The 22,962-nt window shown below is 38.7% G+C and overlaps 1 protein-coding gene across 2 annotated transcripts in view; it reads left to right on the top strand.

The window, feature by feature from the left end:
• LOC100114198 (guanine nucleotide-binding protein G(I)/G(S)/G(T) subunit beta-1) overlaps nucleotides 1-22,598 on the top strand; it is a 168,243-nt gene extending 145,645 nt beyond the window's left edge. For both annotated transcript variants that reach the window (XM_031932894.2, XM_031932893.2), the window contains one exon: nucleotides 18,918-22,598. In XM_031932894.2, the coding sequence (XP_031788754.1) occupies nucleotides 18,918-19,024 (107 nt within the window). In that variant the 3' untranslated portion in view covers nucleotides 19,025-22,598. The remainder of the gene's footprint in view (nucleotides 1-18,917) is intronic.
• The last annotated feature ends 364 nt before the right edge of the window (nucleotides 22,599-22,962 follow it).

Here is a 22,962-nt window from a genome sequence, read left to right as displayed (position 1 = left end):
TCATTTCAACAATCACTACATAGAAATTACTGGCTGCATGCAAATGAATTGTAAATAACAAGGCTCCAGGCCTGAATAGAATACCCAATATTGCATTGAAAGAAGCTATACAGGCACACCCCAACAATGTTTTTGTTGACCTGTACAATTAATGTCTCGAAGAAGGAACGTTTCCCAAAAACTGGAAGAAGCAACGCCTGGTACTACTACCAAAAAGAGATAAGCTACCTGGAGAAGTTGCCTCATATAGACCACTCTGCATGCTAGACACCCAGGGCAAGATTGTAGAGCGCATAATTTCTGTTAGAATGGACCAAGTCATGGGAGAACCAGGTGGACTAGCGGAATATCAATACGGCTTCAGAAAAAACGCTCTACTCTTGATGCCGTAAGCTTAGTAGTGGACACGGCTTGATCTGCAGTAGAAGGGAAGAGATAGAAAGGAGGAGCTAAGAAGTATTGAGCTATTGGTACACTGGATATAAAAATGCGTTTGACTTATCCAGCTGGGGAAAGATACACGAGGCACTACGAAAAAAAGAGGTACCCGCATATATAAAAAGGATTATATCTGACTACTTAAAAGGCAGAACTTTTTTGTATGACACAGAGAACGGCACGAAAACCGATAAAGTAACCGGAGAGGTTCCACAAGGGTCAGTGCTTAGCCTATCATTGTGGGACATCACGTACGATAGAGTACTTAGGCTAGAGCTACCTGAAGAGACAACGGTTGTAGAATTTGCAAATAGCATTGCAGTAGTGGTAATAGCAAAGCAAAAGGAAGAGTCGACGGAAATCGCTAACGAGGCAGTACGTATAATCCACGATTGGCTAAAGCAGACTGGACTTGAGCTTGCTAGCCATAAAACGGAGGCTATCCTTATATCTAGTAGGAAGAAAATAGAGAAAATAACACTGACAGTGGACGGACACAAAATAGACTCTCAGCCGACCATTAAGTACCTGGGAATCACCATGGACGCCAGACTAACATTTAAGCAGCATCTCGAGTGGGTGAGCAATAAGGCAATAAAATACGGTACTGCACTATCGCGACTAATGCCAAATGTAGTGGACCAACGCAGGGCCGAAAGTTACTTCTAGCCAGTGTAACTACATCAATTATGTTATACAATCCAAATCGCCCAGTATGTTTGGAAGCAAACAAAGATGCGGAGCATGTCTTTTGTGACTTTTCTCAATACGAAATGAAACGAGAAGAACTCAAGTGTTACCTCATAATAGGGTGACACCTGAGTCAATGATGACAGCTATGCTGGCGTCAAAGGATGGTTGATGCGCAGTAAACAACTACGTAAGGACCATTCTCAAGAAGGTTAGAAATGACAAAGAGAATAGAAGGTAAAAACAAGGCTAAACAGCTGAGTAAAACTGTTGCTAGATGAAGGCTACTAGGTAGTAAATACGAAACGCTCTTTGAACTGATGCAGGTCACGGAGTTGAGCTCTTAATCCTGTACCCGATCCAGAGGAAGTGAGTACCTCTAAGTGCTCCTCAAACCGATACTGAGAAACGTAGGTAACTGAGTTAAGCCCAGACTCATTCACCTTATGCACAGGAAAGTAGGTGTCGGGGTTGAGTCTTTTCAGAGGATGACCGGTTAATGCTGCTTAAAGTTAGACGACTGGGCGATGCTGCAGGAAGCAGACGTCTTGACGATGCAGAATGAAGAAGACGGTAGGACGATGCAGAATGAAGAAGTCGAGTTAGATTCTGAACCCCTTATCAGCATGATGGATGGGAGATGTATGGAAATGTCAAATTTCAAAGAAGAAGCCAAATAGGCTAGTTAACGGGCCCCATGGAAGTATTGTTCAACAATAGTACAATGCAGTACAACAATGCTGTGGGGATCCGTTGTCGGAGGGCCACTTGTGCAGAGCTTGCTCTGCCAACGCCACATAAAAAAAACACACGCACGCACATCTGAAATAGGAAATAAATATAGGATGAATGATTGTAACACTGACAAAATTGATTTAAAATTGAACGAATATTTAGAAAAATTAATATCTAATAATAATCCATGTGCTTAGGCTTATAAAATAATGTAAAGCATATAAACGGAAGAAAATGCAAATTCGTGATGATTTGACTAAAAATAAGTCATATTTTGCTAAATGTAATAAATATTGCTGTTATACAATATGTAGGTAATGACAGCGCACCACCTGTAGATCATGGTATCTGTAGATATCCAACATCATAAGACAAACCACAGAGAATGAATATTCTCAGCAGGCACCTTGATACGATAATTTTTGCTTTTTTTCCACACTCGACTAAAATGGTCACTTTTTTGATCCTGAAATCTGGGGCGAAAGTAGCATTATTCCATTTGCGGAAAAATGAGAAACATTAAAATCTTGAAGACGATGTCCAGAAAGACAAGAATTCGTCTAAGGATGAATTCACAAGGTATCATTCAAAACTACGATTAAATATGCTCCACATCTTGTAGATGATGTCCAGGTATCAGGATGATACCCTGGATGACTAGATATCGCCTACGAAGAAGTGCACTAGGTATGTGTACTATAGAAAAAACGTGAAGGATCGACGTACTTCCCGAATACTTTGTTCTATACGTGTTTGTATGTCTATCCACCAAGTCGATTAAGGGTTTAGAATCAAACTCGTCTTCTTCATTCTGCATCGTCAAGCCGTCTGCTTCTCGCAACCCCGACATCCACGTCACTCTGCATCGGGTAAGGGAGTTTGAGCTCAACTCAGTTACCTACGTTTCTTAGCATCGATCCGAGGAGCGTTTCGTATCGACTTCTTAGTGGCCTTCGCCTATCAACAGTTTCAGTCGTCTTTTTCGCCTTGTCCTTCCCTTTTATTCTCTTTGTCATTTCTAACCTTCTTAAGAATGGTCCTTACCTAGTTGTATACTGCGCACCAACCATCATTCGACGTCAGCATAGCTTTTATCATTGACTCAGGTGTCACTCTAGTCTGTAGGTAACACTCGAGTTCTTCTCGTTCCATTTCGTATCGCGAACAGTCACAGAAGACATGCTCCGTATCGTCGTTAGCGTTCAAACAGACCTGGCACTTCGGACGGTTCTCTATTATAAATCTGTGTAGGTACGCCTGAAAGCATCCGTGCTCCGTCGAAAACTGAGTAACCTTTGTTTCTGCGTTGGCCCTTCTACATTTGGCAGCAACCTCGATAAAGTAGCGTTAACTTTTGCTGCTTTATCGCTTAATACTTCAATATGTTGCTTAACAGTCTTGCATCAATGATAAGACCCAGACACTTGATAGTCGGTTGAGAGACAATCTCAGGTCCTTGCACCATCAGTGTTATTGTCTCCATCATCTTCAGAAATAAAGATAGCTTCAGTTTTGTGGCTGGCCAGTTCTTGGCCTGCCTCTGCTAGTTATTCGTGTATTATATAAATAGACTAGCTATGTCCTTTACTTCTTCTTTGTTCTTCGCTACCACCACTTCTGCAATATAGTCAGCAAAGCTTACCACTTTTGTTCCTTTGGGTAGTTTCAGTCTTAGTAGCCATCGTACATGATGTTCTAAATTGTTGGGCCAAGTACTGACCCTTGAAGAACGCCTCCTTTAACTTTATACATTTTGGTACCCTCCATAGTGTCATATAATAGGATTCTGTCCTTAGAGCAGTCGGACATAATCCTTTTTATATTAAAAGGCACATCTTGCATTTCGAGTGCCTTATGCATTTTACTCCATTTTGTTGAATTAAATGCATTTTGGAAATTTAATGTAACTATAGCGCAGTACTCCTTTTATCCTCCTTTCCATCTTTTCCCTTCTATAACTGTTCGCGCAGTGTTAATCACTAGGCTAACTGTGTCCAGGGTTGAAGGATTCTTCCCAAAACCATATTGATGTTTCACTAATCCATCTTTTCCTTTTAATGAATGGTTTATTTTGACGCAAATTATTCGTTCCGGGATCTGGCCCTAGGTATCCAACATGCAAAGTGGTCTGTATGATGTAGGCTCTTGGGGTGGCTTCTTTCCTTTTGGCAAGAGCACGAGTCGCTGTTTCTTTCAATTTGTGAGAAATATTCTCTCTTCTAAACGTGAATTACACAAGTCTATGAAGACCTCAGGCGGTGGGCGCGAATGACATGCTCCAATGCACTCGCTACGGGCACTCTCAACCTCCTTGGCACCTGCTGAGCCTTGCTAGTTGCCGATTTCAGCAGTTGCATTTCTTCCAATGCTAGCAGAAACTTTTTCTCGTCATAATCCTTCTGATTCTCTGCTCTGCTTTTTTATCTCCATTATTATGACCTAGTGATCGCTATTTTTGTACTGTTTACTTACGGTCTACGTATCAATTGAATCAACTACTAATACACTCTTCTAAATGTGTAATTGCTGCCTTGACTATAACTAACATCGAACGAATTGTTCTTTACGACTCCTTATTTTTTCCTGAAGAGTAACGTTGCCACGTGCCTAGATCGCCGCTCTAACAGTATCGTGTGTTTCCCAAGATGACCAGGTCCCTATATTGCTCACAAATAATAGCTACGTCAACTTCCGTCTCACGGTCATACTGGATAAGTACGTCCTGCGCTGTCTCGCAGTGATTTAAGTTTACCTGAGCTATCTTTATTGTTTTTGCTTGCACTTTTCACTAATCTGGAACTCCCTCGGTAATGCTTCCACGATATCGACCTTAGTTTTTAGTATATTAAGGTCCTTTATCGCAAAGATCGCTTGCTATTGCAGTGACCTTACTTCAGTACCTGTTTGCCAGACCTCTTCCACCAATTGTTGGACTTGCCTTTAGATCCGCGGTGCGATGGAGTTGTAGTAGAAGGTCTCTAGTCGCTGCCCTGCGTAACTTGTTGACACTGTTGCCCAGAATCTCCGGTTTGAGATCTGTCTTCATCCCTCTCAGGATGTTATCGTAGGACTTGCCCGCAGAAGTCTTTATGATAAGGGCGTCTGATCTAGAAAGTCTTAGCCTTGGTGGTCTCATAGATGTGATGATCCTGTACAAAAGGACGTAAACCGTTAGCTATTAGTTTCATGAATCTGAACGCTTTGACATACAGTTTCGTGAACATTCTGCTTTTTTGTCACGATATTTTTGAGAGCGTTGACCAACAGATAGCTCTTAGAAAATAATCTTTTAAGCAGGATTGCAAAAATAAATAATTATCCATTTTTCAATTGATAATTAAAAGATTTAATTATTAATTAGGTGCCATATAATTGATAATTCAATATTTTGATTATCAATCATACGGCATATAATCAATAATAACAAGAAAGACGCATGATAAACCATGGATTTATTTATTTATTTAAAACGATATAATCAGTTACAAGTAAATTTATATAACAATTTTCGTGAAGGTTTATTAAAAAATGCCACTACAAAAATGTTATTTACAAACATTTTTATTACTATTAGCATTACAAAAGACCCAATTTCCAAAATTAGCATTTGTTAATCAGTTAAATCAGGGTAAATTTAACAGTGTAAAGACCGTATTTGGTATAAATGCGGGCTGCGCGAGTTCACAAATAATTATTTAGTTCGCGGAAACTAGCATAAGCTCGGGAGCTTTATTGTTACTAGGGAGTACTAGGGTTGAATGAATAATACTGAATGTCTGGGTGTATAATTTGTCTGTCTTTAAGCACGAGTGGACGCGTGCGCGGACAGTACGGCGCGGACTCTCTAATGCACTGTTGTTGTCTGGAGATGGGACCGGCGCGGACTTACTTGTGCGCGGACACTCTTGTGCGTGGACGGTGTATTGTCTGCTCTTGATGGTTTCGTTCGGACTTCGATGTATCCGAGTTCTCTATCGTAGTGCTATCTCTCTTACCTTTGTGATTTCGATGATGATTTAGTAGGAGCTATTGACTTTCTATTTGAGGATATGATTTATGGTGGTTTCAATTAATTTATTACTCGCTGAATTTGTATTTTGTATTATTTGTTATTGATTTATTTTTAATTGACCCAGAGCACTTCACAGACGTTTGATGTTCGACATTTATCTAATAGTTTCGTTGATAGTATCGTATTTAAAATATGTAGTGTAAAGACTTACAATTATAATCTTAGTAGGTACGCAGGATTTTTCTACGATCCGTACGTGGCCAATACTGATTGAGTTACTCTACACGATTACTCGTGGCAATAAAATATGTTGATCAACTGCACTGCTAACGCCGGAGATTCCACTCGACGGACCTTAGCTTGTACTTCTCTCTACGGTGTGAGTCTGGATTCAAAGGGCTTTCCGGTGATTGTTATGCCGAGGGACGGATTTAGCACGCTCCCAAGGTGTTGGACGGATTTAGCACGCTCCAAGCACTAACACAATCAAACACCGCCGCTTCTCCTTAGAATCAACTACAACCGATAGTGAGCAAGTAACTACGCAAAAAGGTGACTGCGTGGATCGGCTCCAGGGTTTTTAAAGCCTCGGTGTCGATGCAAGCAGTTTTGTAATTTAGATGAAGAAGATCGCGGTCGCCCAATCAGCACCGGCCACACAGGATCGTCGCGTATGTCTTGCAATCGTGTTTCGCGCGCGAGGAGTGCTGACGCGAAGGTCAGAGCACTCGCTCCGATTTTCTGCGCTCGGTAGTGTATTGTCGCAATCGGTACAGCTCTCGTTGGTTTGTGTGTATGTGGATGCCGTCTATTAGGCGTTATACGCATTCGTACTATAGGTATATAAACGTGGGACATTACACCTCCCCCCCCAGAATATTGCCGCCCACGGCAATGGAGCCGGCGCAAAAAAATAAAAAAAAAAGTGTCCCATGTTTATCATTCCGGACAATTTGGTGAGTACAATTTATTTTATACAATAATTTTAAGACTATGTTTCGCTAGTAGAGAATGAATATAACTTACGAAAATAAAGTCTACATGTAGTGTAATAGATCTAAGATATGGCTTTATGACAAAAGTTTTCTATATATGAATTATTAAGATCTTCTTTTTAACTTACAAATCCTACACTCATACGGAATTCTATGAACGCACTCACCGTTCGCCCAGTTAGTACGACAAACAACGCAGAGTATCCAGTTTGTGGTGTGATGTTCAATTCCCTGGTACCAGCAGTCCTCTCTGCAACCCGTACAGCTTGTGAATAGTGGTGGCTGCGGAGATGATGGATGTTTAGTAGTAATTTTTAGTCTTTGTAGAGGGACTCTTGGTCTGGAGTTTTGGGCTTCTTCCTTTAGTTTTCTTCTCTGCTCTCGCTTCCTTATTCTATCTTTCTCTCTTTTTCTTTCTTTTTCTTCTTCTGTTTCAGTATTATTATGCGTTTTCTTAGCTTTTCCTTTCTTATCTTTCTTTTGCGATTTTGTTTTATTAATTTTTGTTTTCGGTTGTCCTTCCTCAATTCCCCTATTCGCTGGACTTTTCCAGAACCAGGTTATCCAGTAAATTAAAACGTCGGTTGATATGAATAACCGTTGCTGATTGGGGACTAATATGTAGCGGTTTTCAATTTTTGCCTTCTTTAATTTAGGCTCTTCTTCCCGGGTCTGATATTGTAGCACACTATGTTTGTTTCTCTTCTTTGCTGGCTGTTCTGAATTAATGGTCAAGCTTGGGGGACACAGCTGATTCACGGTTTCTCGCGACTCGTTTCCTTCCGCGCTCACAGCAGTAAGTGTGCGTGCGCGCGGACTTGCGTTATTGTCCCACTCCGTGACGTCTAATGGTCGCACTTGTACGCGCGGACTCGGCGGGCTTAACGGACTCGCCGTCTCTCGCGACTCGTCCCCCTCCGCCGGCTCTGCTGCGTACACATGAGCGCGCGGACGCGGCGGACTCGGTGGACTCGCTGTCTCTCGCGACTCGTCCCCTTCCGCGCGCTCGTCGGATGGTGCATATACGCGCGGACTCGGCAGGCTCGGCGGACTCAGCGGACTCGGCAGGCTCGGCGGACTCAGCGGACTCGGCGGACTCGGCGGACTGTCCCCCTCCGCGCGCTCCTCCGCTGTTGTGTGTGCGCGCGGACTCGGATGGCTCGGCGGATTCGGCGGACTGTCGCTCTCCCGCGACTCGTCCCCCTCCGCGCGCGCATCCGATGGTGCATGTGCGCGCGGACTCGGCGGTCTCGCTAATCCGTCTTGCAACACTCGTCCTTTTACTATTTCACTTTCACTTAACACATTTTTATGGTTTAATTTAGAATGCGCCCACTCCTTCCAATATCGTTCTTCTGCTCTTTCCACAAATAATTGAGCCCTTTTTAGCTGTTCAAGGGCTCCAAGTAACACTTTTTCTGCGACTTGGACTGCTTCCATTTTTCTAACACTTGTCGTGGCTGTGTTAACTGCTTTATCTATAAAATTTTTCTAATTTATCCTTATGTTTAACAATTAGTTTTCCATTTGATGATTCTACTATCACGTTGTTGTTTTCCCTAATTTCTTTCACTATGAATTCTCCATTATAATATTTATCTAATTTCCCATATCTTGGTTCTTTTAATACTCTGACTTCATCGCCGACCTCTATTTTCAGAGGTCTAGCCTTTTTGTCGTAATACTTTTTGTTTTTAATTTTTGAATCTACTAGATTGCTCCTTGCTATTCTTTGCATTTCTTTTAAACATTCTGTTAGTTCTTGTACGTAATCATTGTAAGTTTCAAGCTCAAACTCGTCCGGCAATCGGTGTGGTGCTCTCGCTGGACGCCCATACACTAGCTCAAACGGTGTGAAGCCGGTTGAAGCATGTATTGATGTATTATACTCGTGCATGGCGAAAGGAATAACCTTGTCCCAATCCTGTTTGCTAGATGCTTTATTCCTTAAGAAATCCGCTAGGACAGCGTGACTCCTCTCTAACGATCCGTTCGACTGCGGATGGTATGCGGTTGTAGTATTTAGCTTAAACTGATAAATTTCGGACAACTCTAATAGTAATTTGTTTTGGAAGCTTTTACCTCTGTCACTTAATATTATGCGAGGTACTCCATGTTGGGCAAACAAGTATCTCGTTAAAGCATCTGCAATGGTGATGGCTTTTATATTTGGGATGGGTACAGCAATACAGAATTTAGAAAACTGACATTGCATAGTGAGGATATGCATATTTTCTTCGGTTGTTTTACACAGCGGTCCCACCGTGTCGATAGCTACTTTATGAAAAACTTCCGAAGGCGTATCAGTAATAACCATAGGTTCCCTGGTTTTTATCCGAACCAATTTTTGTTCTTGACATATTTCACATTTACGGACAAATTCCTGTACGTACTCCTTCATGCCCTTCCACTGATACCTTTCTCGTATACGTCTGTACGTCTTGCCCATCCCTCTATGTCCTCCAAACAGACTGTTGTGATAGTCCTGTAGCACGGTTAACCGGTACTCTGGAGCCAACACTTTGCACGTTCCGTAGCAGAATGTTATTGCTATTTTAACATTTTTAAAGGAATCTTTGAATGTTTGCACTAAAACTCTTCTAGGAAGTTTATCCGTGAGTTCGCCTGTTCTAGCTATCCTAAACGATCGTAGTTTCTTTTCAGTTATAAGTGCTTTTAGTGTGTTCAAGCACTTTAGCAAATTACTAGGTTTAACCTCGTCTCCAACTTTTTCAGTTACTACAAGGCTAAATACATATCTCTTACGATTGATTGTTATTATAACGTCTCCCACGTCGGCCTTAGCCTTCATCAGATCGTCTCGATAAATGGCCTCTATATCGGTAAGCAGTCTATTAGTGCTTGTGGACAGATTTAGGTCTTTAGGCACAAAGTGAACTATGTTGTCCTTTAAATACGTCACACACTCTCTCGTGCTTAATAATCTCAAAATAGTACCGTCAACAATTGGTTCCCCTATATTGAGCAACGGTGCTGTGGCTGGAAATTGTTTATCGGTGTCGATCGTGGTTGACCCAATGTTCGACACAAGCGTGGGACGTCCTCCGTCTTCCGTGGATTTTAGATTTTCCGTAATATCAGGTTGTCTTAGTTTCTCGTCGTCTTCTGTTAGTTTATTCGGCTGGTTCTGGTGAACGAATTTTTCCTCCTCGGATTCTTCTTCACTGTCCTCCTGCTCTATTGTTGATAGATTCTTCCATGAAGGTACTTCCGTCATTTCTCCATGCCAAGCCGTGGAGCAGGCATTAGTTACTTTTAGAGGGGACTTAGCACGAATTGGGCTTGCATACTTGTGTGCATACTCAAGCATCCATTCCCTTACTGCGCCGCTTGGTATTGAATGATTTTTATTGAGTTTAACCAAGTCTTCTGGAAATCCATCCGCTGGGTTTGACGGTGACGGTGAAAGGGACTTAGCCTTCCGTTCTGGCACTAAGCTAGACGCATTCTCGATATTCCACTCTTCATCTGTAAGATCTTCTCCAGCTGAGCTGTCCTGCACTACCGTTTCTGGGTGTTGTTCCATATAGTTGTCCCAACAAAGTGAGGACTTCTGGTTAAAAGTTGTTTCTTGGACTCTCTCCTCTATCGAACCCAGATCCTCTGCGCTCATCTCTTGGGCCCCTCTTGCATTCTCGATACAAGACAGCTCGTCCAACTCTTGTTCATTATGTACTTGTCCCGGTACAGACCTTCTCATGGTTGAGTGTAACTGCGGTTTCATTAATTCACCCTCGCTACTAGATGACGATGAGTCCTTCATAGGTGTTTTTAGAATGCTTTTCGTAGTTTTTGTTTGGACTTGTGGAACGGACGTTTTTTTTCTTACCGGCTTATCTCGCAAAACCTCCTCAACTTCACTTTCTCCCAAGCTTTTACCTGAATTTGAAATTTCTTCCGAATTCATGTCGCTTTCAGACCTTAATTCATTTTCTACTAAACTTGGAAGAATCGACCTATTCCTTAACGGTATAGGGGGTGCGTCTGATGTTTCGTTACTGTGGTCCTCCGTTAGTGTGACGTCCGTGGACTGCTCTTCACTAGCGGACGAGAATTCAGTCACCTCTGGCTCCGAGAAGGCCACCGTCTTTGCGGTGTCCGCTCTTCTCTGTCTTAACCTTTTTGCAATTGTGCTTCCATCCAAATCAGCCTGTCCACCTTCCATTCCGGCTGGAATTGGTGGCGCATCTTTCCTCGAACTGGTTTTCTGTCCAGTCTTCTTTTTGCTCGTTTCTTTTGTTTCCTCCGACTTATTTTTGCTACGATTTTGTCTAACTAACGATGTCTTTGTTGGTCTCGGCCTAATCGGCATTACTCGCGCCTCCTCCCCCTGGTTTTTACTATCTTCATTTTTACCTTCATTGCCTAAATTTTCTTGATCGTGCTTATCAACGGGATTTCTAGACAACGCGTCCGCATTAATGTTTAATCGTCCAGGTTTGTACTTAAAAGTGTAGTAGTAATTTCGCAAGCGCATTCTCCATCTATTGAGCCGACTAACTGGGTCTTTAAGGGAGTCCATCCAGGTCAGAGGTTCATGATCTCCGAACACAGTAAAATGCCGGCCATACAGGTAATGTCTAAAATAGTCTACAGCTTCCACCATAGCCAGGCATTCTTTTTCGGTTGTTGAATAGTTTTTCTCTGCTTTATTAAGAGAACGGGACATGTAGGCTACAGGGTGGTCTTCTCCTGGTTCACCTTGGCTAAGGACTGCTCCTATGGCTCCATCACTGGCGTCAGTAGTCAATATAAAAGGCTTTTCGACGTCCACTGATACTAAAACAGGCGCCTCGCATAGGGCCTGTTTCAATACTTCGAAACTCGAGTCTTGGTCAGAAGCCCACTCCCACTTCTTGTTCTTCTGTAAGAGTGAATTAAGAGGTCGGGCTTTGTCTGCAAAATTTTTAATAAAACGTCGGTAGTATCCTGCTAGTCCAAGGAATTGACGGACCTCCGTTTGGTTTGTCGGTTTCGGGAAGTTTTTAACTGCCGAAATTTTACTTGGATCTGGCCTTACTCCATAGCAATCAATTATGTGGCCTAAATATATTATTTCTGGAGTTAAAAATTGACATTTATCTATTTGCAAGCGTAACCCTGCATCGGACAACCGGTCAAACACTTTATAAATTTTCTCCTCATGCTCTTCTAAGGTATTTGCATAAATCACTATATCATCTAGAAAAACGTACATTTCTACTCCTTGTAAGCCCGATAAAACGCAGTCCATTAAACGCTGGAATGTTGGGGGCGCATTAGCCAATCCGAATGGCATACACACATACTCGAAATGACCATACTTGGTGTTGAAGGCAGTTTTTTGAATATCCTCCGGTTCTAGTTCTATCTGATGGAAACCCATAGCTAAATCGAAAACCGAAAAGTACTTTGCGCTTCCTATCTGCTCCAGAATCTCTACGATGTTAGGCAATGGGTACGCATCTTTTATTGTTTTTGCATTCAATTTGCGATAATCAATCACTAACCTGTATTTCCTTTTACCGTCCGGTCCTGGTTTCTTTGGAACAATTCTACACGGACTGCAAAATGGACTGTTTGAACGTCTGATGACTCGAGCGTCCAGGAGTTTCTGTAACTGACTGAACAACTCCTCTTCTTGTCCTGTTGGTCCTCTTTTATATTTTACTCGGACTGGCTCCTCATCCGTCGTCCGGATCTTATGTCTCACACAAGATGTCCTAGGTGCTGGATCTCCAGGTAGATAAAACAAATGTGAATATTTCTTCACTATTCGTTGTATCTGTCTCAATTCGTGTCTCTTATGATATGTTTTTCTAACCTTTTCCATAATAAAATTTATTCTTTCTTCCGAATTTTTCGGAGCTTCGCCTTCCAGTGGAAAGTCCAGGAAGTCATCATCTTCACTTAAATCGAATTCTTCAAGATGTTGCGGCGAGATTTCGATTTCTACTGGGTCTTCTCTGGTATTTATGGCCATTGCATAACAGTAACCCTTTTCATTCATTACTGCAGCTTCCCCAATGTATACTCCCGGGACGGTCTTGATCAGCCTTAAGTAAGCCTGCCCTTGTACTGAATCTTCTGTAGCGGGTATTCTCACGGGAACCTTGGCTCTAGCTGGTAGCTTGAAAACTGTATTAGCTTTCAATTTGAATCCGTTTGGATTGTACGGTCTGGTCGGCAAGTCCTGAACTTTATGATCGATGGCTTCGGATTCATACGGAAATTCGTACTCTTCTACGGCCGTCTCTTTACCTTCCGAAGATTGTCCTTCAACATTTATTTGGCATATTTTATGTCCACGTCCTCCTGATTTTCGGGGAAATGCTTATGTACAAAAGGCACTGGTGTTATTGGTTGGCTTTCGGTGATTAGGACCTCATCGCCGAACTGAATATTCACTTTCTCTCCGTAGAGAAACGGATTGCCTAATATAATGTCCTCATGTAAAGGTATACTTGAGGGTAACACATGAAAGATGTGTTTCTTACCCATAACAGTTAGTTTTACTGTTCCTAAGGTGTCGAATCCTTTGGGTGCTATTCCCATGATGTTTATAAAGTTATCATGTTCTATGACTACTTCTGGTCGTAATGAGTCATGTTTAACTACATTTACCTCAGCTCCGGTATCTATGATGCACAGAGCTTCTGGTACCGTTAGTTGTTCGATTTCCAATTTTACTGTTGGAGTTCTCTTGACTCTCGTCGTGAGTCGTATAATCTGTGTTGGCCTTCTGCTGTCTGATTTGGCCTCGGGCTCGCTGGACGCTGTTGCTGTGTCGATGAGCCCGTCGCCGCATCCTTCCGACGAGCTTCCTCCCAGTTTAAATGAATTTTTTCTCCCCGATACGGTGACGCTGATCGGTTCCTATCACCCTTGAATTCCATCGCCTTGCCTTCCATTGATATCCATGGCTGTTGGTATCCATATCCTTGCATTTGTCCTTGCATAGGATGTTGCATATATGGATTACTGTATGGAAAAGCAAAAGGGGTATTCCCCGGAGGGTAATAGTAAAACGGCGGAGGAGGCATATACGGGTGTGGTCCCATCGGTGGATAAGGATGTCCATACTGTCCGTGGTCCACAGTCCCAGGAGGGTATCCTCGTACTGGGGACACTGATCTGCTTCTCGACTGGGTTTGTGGCCGTTTCAATATACTTATTGGACCCGTGGGTTCGGGTGCTGGCGTATATCTCAATTGAGGTGGAGCATTTATTCTCCCATTCTCAATCACGGTTTTTGGAAAGTATGTATCGTTCGCGTTGTATGCGTGAGCAATTTCGTCTCTTCTGTGTGTTGCCTCATGGAAATTTACTCTCTTCGTTACAGTTTCTACTGCGTCCTCATAATTTTTATCTGCGATGTTCGTTGGTTGAACAAAGTCTGGAATATTTTCTCTTTCTCTCGGTCTCTGATCAGGGTTGCAGTAAACATAGTGTACTCGGGGATACACGTAATTGTCACCTGTCATTTTTATCCTGGCTTTCTCATAATTGAGGGCTGAATTGTAGGCTGCTTGTAGGGTTTGCGGAGCCGAGTCCACCAGACCTGTCCTCCAGCCGTCCGGTAACCCATTAACAAAGGACTCCAGCGCTAGCAACTCGAGGTGCGGCCTTTGGTCCACAGCTGCTTGTGCTTCTGTCAATCCTTCTTTCACGGCTGTGACAGCTGAATTTATCAATACATTCAAACGTCCGTAAAATTGCCGAACGTTTTCTCCCTTCCTCATTGTGGCTGATTGAATTTCATTCAAATAATGACCGTATGATTTGTTAGGAGCTAAGCTTTCTTTTAGGTGCTTTTTGAGATCTGATAATGTGGTAAACGTGTGGCCTTCTAACATTTGCCTTGCTCTACCTCTCAATTTTGAAATTACTAACCTTAAATACTGTGGCTCTTGTTCTCGTGGAAGTAGCGTAAATCCGTTATCCACGTCCTGAAGAAACTCTTTAAGATGCATATTAGTTCCGTCATATTCGGGTATGTGCATGACCGCTCTAGCTATATTTTGAGTCTGACTTGCCTCCATGACACCACGGGACACGTCCAACATTTGACGATCACGTTCCGCCTGCTGGACACGATAAAACTGGTCCAACGCCTTAATTCTAGCTTGCACGTCCTCCATAGCGAGAATCTGCTCTCTAGTTTGATTTAAATCGATCGACATTTTCGTATTTTACTTTTTATAGGTTTCAAAAGAAAAACTTCTAAAATAAATCTAATCTAAAGACTTCTCGAAGAAATTCTAGAAATTGTTACTCTAGTAACAATGGCTAGTTCCCCACAAGGGATGCCATTTTGTAAAGACCGTATTTGGTATAAATGCGGGCTGCGCGAGTTCACAAATAATTATTTAGTTCGCGGAAACTAGCATAAGCTCGGGAGCTTTATTGTTACTAGGGAGTACTAGGGTTGAATGAATAATACTGAATGTCTGGGTGTATAATTTGTCTGTCTTTAAGCACGAGTGGACGCGTGCGCGGACAGTACGGCGCGGACTCTCTAATGCACTGTTGTTGTCTGGAGATGGGACCGGCGCGGACTTACTTGTGCGCGGACACTCTTGTGCGTGGACGGTGTATTGTCTGCTCTTGATGGTTTCGTTCGGACTTCGATGTATCCGAGTTCTCTATCGTAGTGCTATCTCTCTTACCTTTGTGATTTCGATGATGATTTAGTAGGAGCTATTGACTTTCTATTTGAGGATATGATTTATGGTGGTTTCAATTAATTTATCACTCGCTGAATTTGTATTTTGTATTATTTGTTATTGATTTATTTTTAATTGACCCAGAGCACTTCACAGACGTTTGATGTTCGACATTTATCTAATAGTTTCGTTGATAGTATCGTATTTAAAATATGTAGTGTAAAGACTTACAATTATAATCTTAGTAGGTACGCAGGATTTTTCTACGATCCGTACGTGGCCAATACTGATTGAGTTACTCTACACGATTACTCGTGGCAATAAAATATGTTGATCAACTGCACTGCTAACGCCGGAGATTCCACTCGACGGACCTTAGCTTGTACTTCTCTCTACGGTGTGAGTCTGGATTCAAAGGGCTTTCCGGTGATTGTTATGCCGAGGGACGGATTTAGCACGCTCCCAAGGTGTTGGACGGATTTAGCACGCTCCAAGCACTAACACAATCAAACACCGCCGCTTCTCCTTAGAATCAACTACAACCGATAGTGAGCAAGTAACTACGCAAAAAGGTGCTGCGTGGATCGGCTCCAGGGTTTTTAAAGCCTCGGTGTCGATGCAAGCAGTTTTGTAATTTAGATGAAGAAGATCGCGGTCGCCCAATCAGCACCGGCCACACAGGATCGTCGCGTATGTCTTGCAATCGTGTTTCGCGCGCGAGGAGTGCTGACGCGAAGGTCAGAGCACTCGCTCCGATTTTCTGCGCTCGGTAGTGTATTGTCGCAATCGGTACAGCTCTCGTTGGTTTGTGTGTATGTGGATGCCGTCTATTAGGCGTTATACGCATTCGTACTATAGGTATATAAACGTGGGACATTACAACAGCATAAGAAAATAGCCTTTCTACAGGTGCAGAAGATAGCAAAGTATTATATTTCAAAAACCAATTTCTAGCCAGCGGAAACTCGTTTAATATTTCCATTTTTTGTGGATGTTGCAAATACCGCATCAATTGATTGACTCCTGCTTGTTGTGGCTGAAGTGATGAACTCGAATTAATTTCTCAAATTAAATGTCTTAAATTTTTTCCAATTTCTTTTTAAAAAACATATTTCGTACGATTTTATTTTTTTATCATTTATTTTGTTAGTGTTGATTTTTCATTATTCGTTATACTATAATGATTTGAAATTAATAATTCGAACTTTAAAAATGTCGGTATATTGTAGTAAATAAACATGTTTGTTACAAAAAAATCGCAGCTTATCTTTCTTCGTGTGATAACAAAATATTCTTAACAAAATATTTGCACACACGTTACAAGCAAGAGAAACTTAATTTGTAAATTTGTAGTTAGAACGTCAATTATAGTTCTAGCAAGAGTTATATTATTGTACTCTTGTGTTGTGGCCGCGTATACACGCGCGTATAATATTCGAACTTTTGGTTCGAGTATCGGTATATGTACCTATACTCGAACCAAAAGTTCGAATATCATATTGGAGCACCCTTAACTGAAATACGATGTAAATCGAGTCTCGCGTTTGTTTAGGTATGCAAACCAATGTAAATTGGATTGACTAGATATTTTCTTTCTCACTGAAATATAATTTTATAAGTATATAAAAAACTGTAAAATTGTTTGATTTTTTTCTTATTTAAATACATTTTATAAATTAAATTATACACTATTAGACATTTTATCATAACTCGTAAATTTACTCGTAAATTATACACAATTTAAAAAAAAAAGTTTCTTGGACCCCTCAAATTCGAATAATTATAATTATAATTTTGAGTACAAATTGAAATAATAATAATCATTTTCTGGGAAATGTGCATGTACACATAACAACCAATATCTATCGCGCCGTTTAATAATTGGCATATTGCTTATTTTTCAGAATTTCAAACATATATTAAATTCCTTAAACATAAAATATACTTACGGCATTGAAAATTTGTATATTCTTCTTTTACAAGCAATTGATTACATTATTATTATTTTATTATTATTTATAATTGATAATTGAAATATTCAATTATTAATTATTAAATTAATCAAATTAAAATATATAATGCTTACTAAATCTTAAATTTGAACTGGATTATTGCCTTTTTACTCCAGTTATCGCGTTACGTAGAAAAACTCCTTTTTTCAGTTGATGTTTTTCTCTGGATCTGCCCATGAAATGACTCAAAATTAAAGTGGAGTATAGTCCTAATAACTTTCAATAATCATGTTTTTTTTTTTTTTTTGTAGAAAGATTCAACATTTAGTTTTTAAGTTAAAATAATTTCAAAAAATTGCGATTTATGGTGTATAATAGAAGAAAGACGAACGATAATATAAATTTTCCGCGGTAAAAAGATAGGTAATTTTATCCTCTTTTAGGTACATACTAAGCAATTTACTTTTATCAACTTTTCCAATAACTGTATTGGAAAAAATTGAAATCTCAAAACTAAAAAAACGCGTCCACAAAATGTAAAAACAAACTTTTTTCCCACTAGGTACTAGTGAAAACAAAGAAAATGAGACTTGGTGGGTTCAAATTTACTGAGTAGTAGCTGAGATACAGGTATATACAGACATATATGAACGAACACACACACATACGTCCGTACAGACATTTTCCAAAACCACCATTTTTCGACTAAAAATGCATCAAAACACACTTCCCACATGTTTTTACACAAACTCCAAAAATTACTATTACAAGGCTTCCTTAGGAAGGAAGCAAAAGTAATTAATTAGTTGCAACCCTGTTTTTAAGAGAGAGATCTAGGCGTTTAAACTGGCGAAGCGCTTCGTAATTTTGTATGCATTAATTTAAATTTTGCTCGTAGATGATAGGGGTTTCGGCTAATGTGCCCATCATTTACGAGTATTACTTGCACCAAAACACTGAACCACGTTCTGGATCCAAGAACCACGTTCTGGAGCGCACGTCTTGGACCCAAATTTTTGCCATAATAAATACCTGGTAAACATTTTTTATAGTTCCCCGTGACCTAGACGATTACTTAATCTGATGATTCACGTAGACATAAAGAGCTTTTATTCTCCGCTTACCCAATTATTAATTAGCCATCTATTTTAGTTAATTTAATTTCTAATATATATAAAATCATATAAAGAAATAAAGTTGAAGATAGGTATTAATATAATTATAGTATCCGCGTATAGTACACACAACGAAAGTTGGAGTTTGAGAGTAGAGCGAGTAGAAGAGGAATTTTGGTTTTTAACTGATTGGGGAAAGGAGTGAGGTTGATTTGGGTTGACAATATTTAGCTATAAATTTATTGATCTTCTTAGAAAAACACATCAAACATATCAATATTTTTTTTTAATTTGTAATATTTTATTTTTTATAGGGATTCTGGCCGGACATGATAACCGTGTATCCTGTTTAGGCGTTACGGAAGATGGCATGGCTGTGGCAACTGGCTCTTGGGATTCTTTTTTGCGTATCTGGAACTAATCATCGTCATATATTCAAATGTTCCTTAAGAAATCAATGACACGCAATGAATAATGAACGTCATAATGTATCAAATAAGCCATATTATCCGGTGAATGGCAGGAAAACTAATCACCAAATACGAAAAAGCAGGTAGTGCAAGAAAAAAGTGTTAAAGAATTCAGAATGAATGCCATCTTAGCAATCTGTGCCAGATTGAAATAATAAAAAATCTCAAAAAGAATTCGTCCTGGAAGATTATGAATCTAAAACTCGGTTTCTCTTGCGGGTCGTGTGAACAGAATCTCGGGCTTGTGCATACGCACATAAATATAAAAACTTGACTGCCGTGACCGCGAAACAATAGACCGATCGATAAGATCGTTTAATGCAACTGCTACAGTCTTACGTGACTTTAGTCATTTATTATAATGATACAAAGTTCGTAACGCTCATTATAATAATGATGACAATGCTTAAGAAAATAATTAGAAGCAGCAAAATGTAAGAATAAGAATTATATGAGAAAAAATTCATAAACGTGGTTTAGGCAAACAGAAAACTAAAAGACTTTATGCAGAAAGACCAAAGTCACTATCATTATTGTTATAATCGTATCATTTTTTCACCTCAAAAATAAATTTTTGGAAATTTTTTATCTATTATCGTAGCTTTTCTCTCCTTAAGTAAAAGTACATATAATTACAAGAAGTATTATCATTACATAACTATAAATCCAAACCTAAAAACAACAAATGATTTCTTCCAAATCATTAAATTTTGACAATGTCATCAACAAATTTTATTTATATTTAACATTTTTTACTTACATGTGTAAATCAGATTATAACGATTAAAAACATGAAAAATAAGGGGAGAAAAGAAGCGACTAATCAAAAACTGCTCTGTAGAAAAATTTAGGTGTTTTCTACTAATCTAAAGTATTAAAAAAAAAATACTAATGAAATGAAATAATTAATATCGTGTAAGAGCGAAGAAATCAAGGGAAAAAAATGTACGGTCAGATATTTTAAGTGTTTGTACAAGTAATGCGAGAGTATGAAAAATTGTAATGAAGCGTCTAATATTCTTGGCGCTAAATAAATGAGAAAAATCTTATAGATCAAACAGCACACGTACCGACTAAAGCAAGAAACTCCTTAATATTTTTTTTCTTAGTTTAATACTGTAAAAGCCAGCTTATTTTCGGATCTTACCTTAATATGCGAGTTAACCTTTTCACACGTTTTTTAATTGAAAAAACTAGTTGCTCGATGTTAGTAAAGACTTTCATATGCGATTGCTCTCCCGTTCTCTCTTTCTTTCATTCTTCATATTGTCCTGTTAAAAACATACGCGCATACATCCATACGCACATACTATTTTATTTTACAAAAAAGTAAATAAAAAACTAATATAAATGAAGCAGAAATAATAAAATGATTAACGCTGTACTATTTATTATTCTTTCATAACAAACCATATCGAGATTCATGTAAGCATATAATTATATACTGCAAGTGTAAAGTAAACAATGTAATGTTCAAAGCAGTATTGTATATTTACATAAGTTTAGACATTAAGAAAATTAACGCTGGCAAAAAGAATCAGTAAGAGCTTAATATAGGTTATTTATTTTATCATTCAAAAGCTTGATTCTGTATCAGGTACTTATTATAAATATTTTACAAAAAAAAGTTTGGAATCTAGTCCCGAAATCTGTTCTTATAATTTTTGCCAAAAATACGTAATAAACTTAAATTCGCAATTGCATCCAAAGTAAATTTCTTTATTTAATTTTATTAATAAAAATATCAGACTATTTCATGTAAGGCTATTACATTCAGATTTAGTGTGACATTAAAATAAATACGACACTATTTACTCAGATATAGGTTGAGTTGCGGTACATCTTTTTTTTACCGAGACTATATAGCTGCCCCGTGATAGAAAATAACCTAACACCTCATAATTTTACTTGACCGACGGTTGGTATATTGATGGGTTCATCTAAGTTAATGGATCCTGACAAATCAAAAAATGTAACCTAACGGATGCGTATTATAAATCTTATTTTATAAATTTAATATAATAAGTTATGACTAAGTTATCTGCATAGTAATCGATCTTTTAAAACTATTTTTATGATATTAAAATTGTGCTGTCCGCTGATCAACAATGGCAGGTTTTTTCTAACGAAAAGGCGATTTTCTAGGCTACAGAAATTTTAACTTTTATCTAAGGTATGGTATATAATCGCCGAATATTTTGTTAATGTTTCTGCTGGGTAGTAGTCGAATTCAATCGCTAATGGACTTGGAAATATATCTGGTATTTTTTTTCCTTTTTTTTTTTTTGATTGTTTATTTAAATTTAGCACAAAATATAAAGTGCGTATCAATTTTAAGGACAATGACAGTTTAAGCGTTGCAAATATAAAAGTGAGAGTGAAAGAGAGAGAGAGAGAGAGGGAGGAGAGAGAAAATGGGAAAATTTAAAGAGATCATTGCATTTAGATGAGTAATTAGAAAATTGTTAAACAAAAGCATTAACAGATGAAAGGCAAGTAAAGAAATCTTTTCTGCTTTTATACAAAATTTGGTTAATCCATCCCTAGCGTATCGATAGGATGAACATGGTACTATGCGATTAAAAAAATATCCAAACTCATGTTATTAACTACAACAGTACATACATTCACATGCAAAATATACCAATCTGTAAACAAAAGCAGCAGATTTTCCGCTTTTTCCGCAGAAAGTAGCACATTTCACACTCACGGCGCAGCGAATATAGTAGATTTCTTGTTCTTTTTATATTTATTCACAAAGCTTTAAGGTAGAAAAAGAACACGATGCGACCAATGCGCTGTGAAAAATTTCATTGGATTTGTAGCAGTTTGAATAAACTGTCGGTAAAAACAGACAAACGATTTTTTCTCGTCATCGGCCTTCTGAAAAAACTGAAAATTTCGAAGGTCATACTCTTTATCGTTTATTGTTTTCGAAATCACTTAAACTTCGACGAACTTTTAAAAAAAAGGAGAAATGTGCTATAGTCGACGCGGCAAAATGTGAAATATTTTAGTCTATAAAAAACTTCTAAAATATATTACTTTTTGTTGGGAAATTACACATCATAAGTTGGGCCTTTATTCAATGTTACTTTCTAAGGTTTCAGTATATTAATTAAATGGCAGTGGTCAATAACAACATGTTTTGTTCGCTGATTTTAATTTATATTTGTTTTATTAAGTGATCTTCGTTACAATATTATAAGAGTGATTCAGATCATATAACTTTATTTTTTACAGCTTGTATAAAAGAAAATCACTTATATTCAAAAATATTGCGTTTATTGTTTATAATACATGCGACATACACGCGCGAGCGTGCACACATACACACATACACGCCCAGACACACGACGTCAAGTTCTGTATTCACTCACTGTTAGCTCATTTACCAAAGATAAAAAATGCGACTATATAGTGAATAATCATGCTTTATTTGTAATAACATTAACAGATGTATTCTGTTTGTAATTTTTTTCCTCATTGATTTTTATGTAATAATTAATAAACTTTATACCTTAAGCGCTTTCCTTCTAAAATAATCAATTCAAGAATAATAACTTAATTTTAATTTTTACATATTGTGTTGATTATATGGTGAGCTATGTAGGCATTTAATCATAGTAACCGTAATAATAAAAATAACAACAAAGATAATATTATTATAAAATATTTCATGATAAAAATAATTTATAATAATTTCGTTAGCCATTTGTTTTTACAATAATGCTTAATACAATAATTATATTAAAGAAGAAATGATCACTAAAAAAAATTGACTTTTAAAAACGTAAAAGGTGAGGCGAGTTTAATATATTCCGCAACGAAATTACTGATAAAAAAGAACAGATCAATCAAACAAAGTCAAGTTTATTATATTTAATCA

The sequence above is a fragment of the Nasonia vitripennis genome (assembly GCF_009193385.2).
Source record: "Nasonia vitripennis strain AsymCx chromosome 5 unlocalized genomic scaffold, Nvit_psr_1.1 chr5_random0003, whole genome shotgun sequence".
NCBI classification, from domain to species: Eukaryota; Metazoa; Arthropoda; class Insecta; order Hymenoptera; family Pteromalidae; genus Nasonia; species Nasonia vitripennis.
This window is presented reverse-complemented; position numbering and strand designations above follow the sequence as displayed.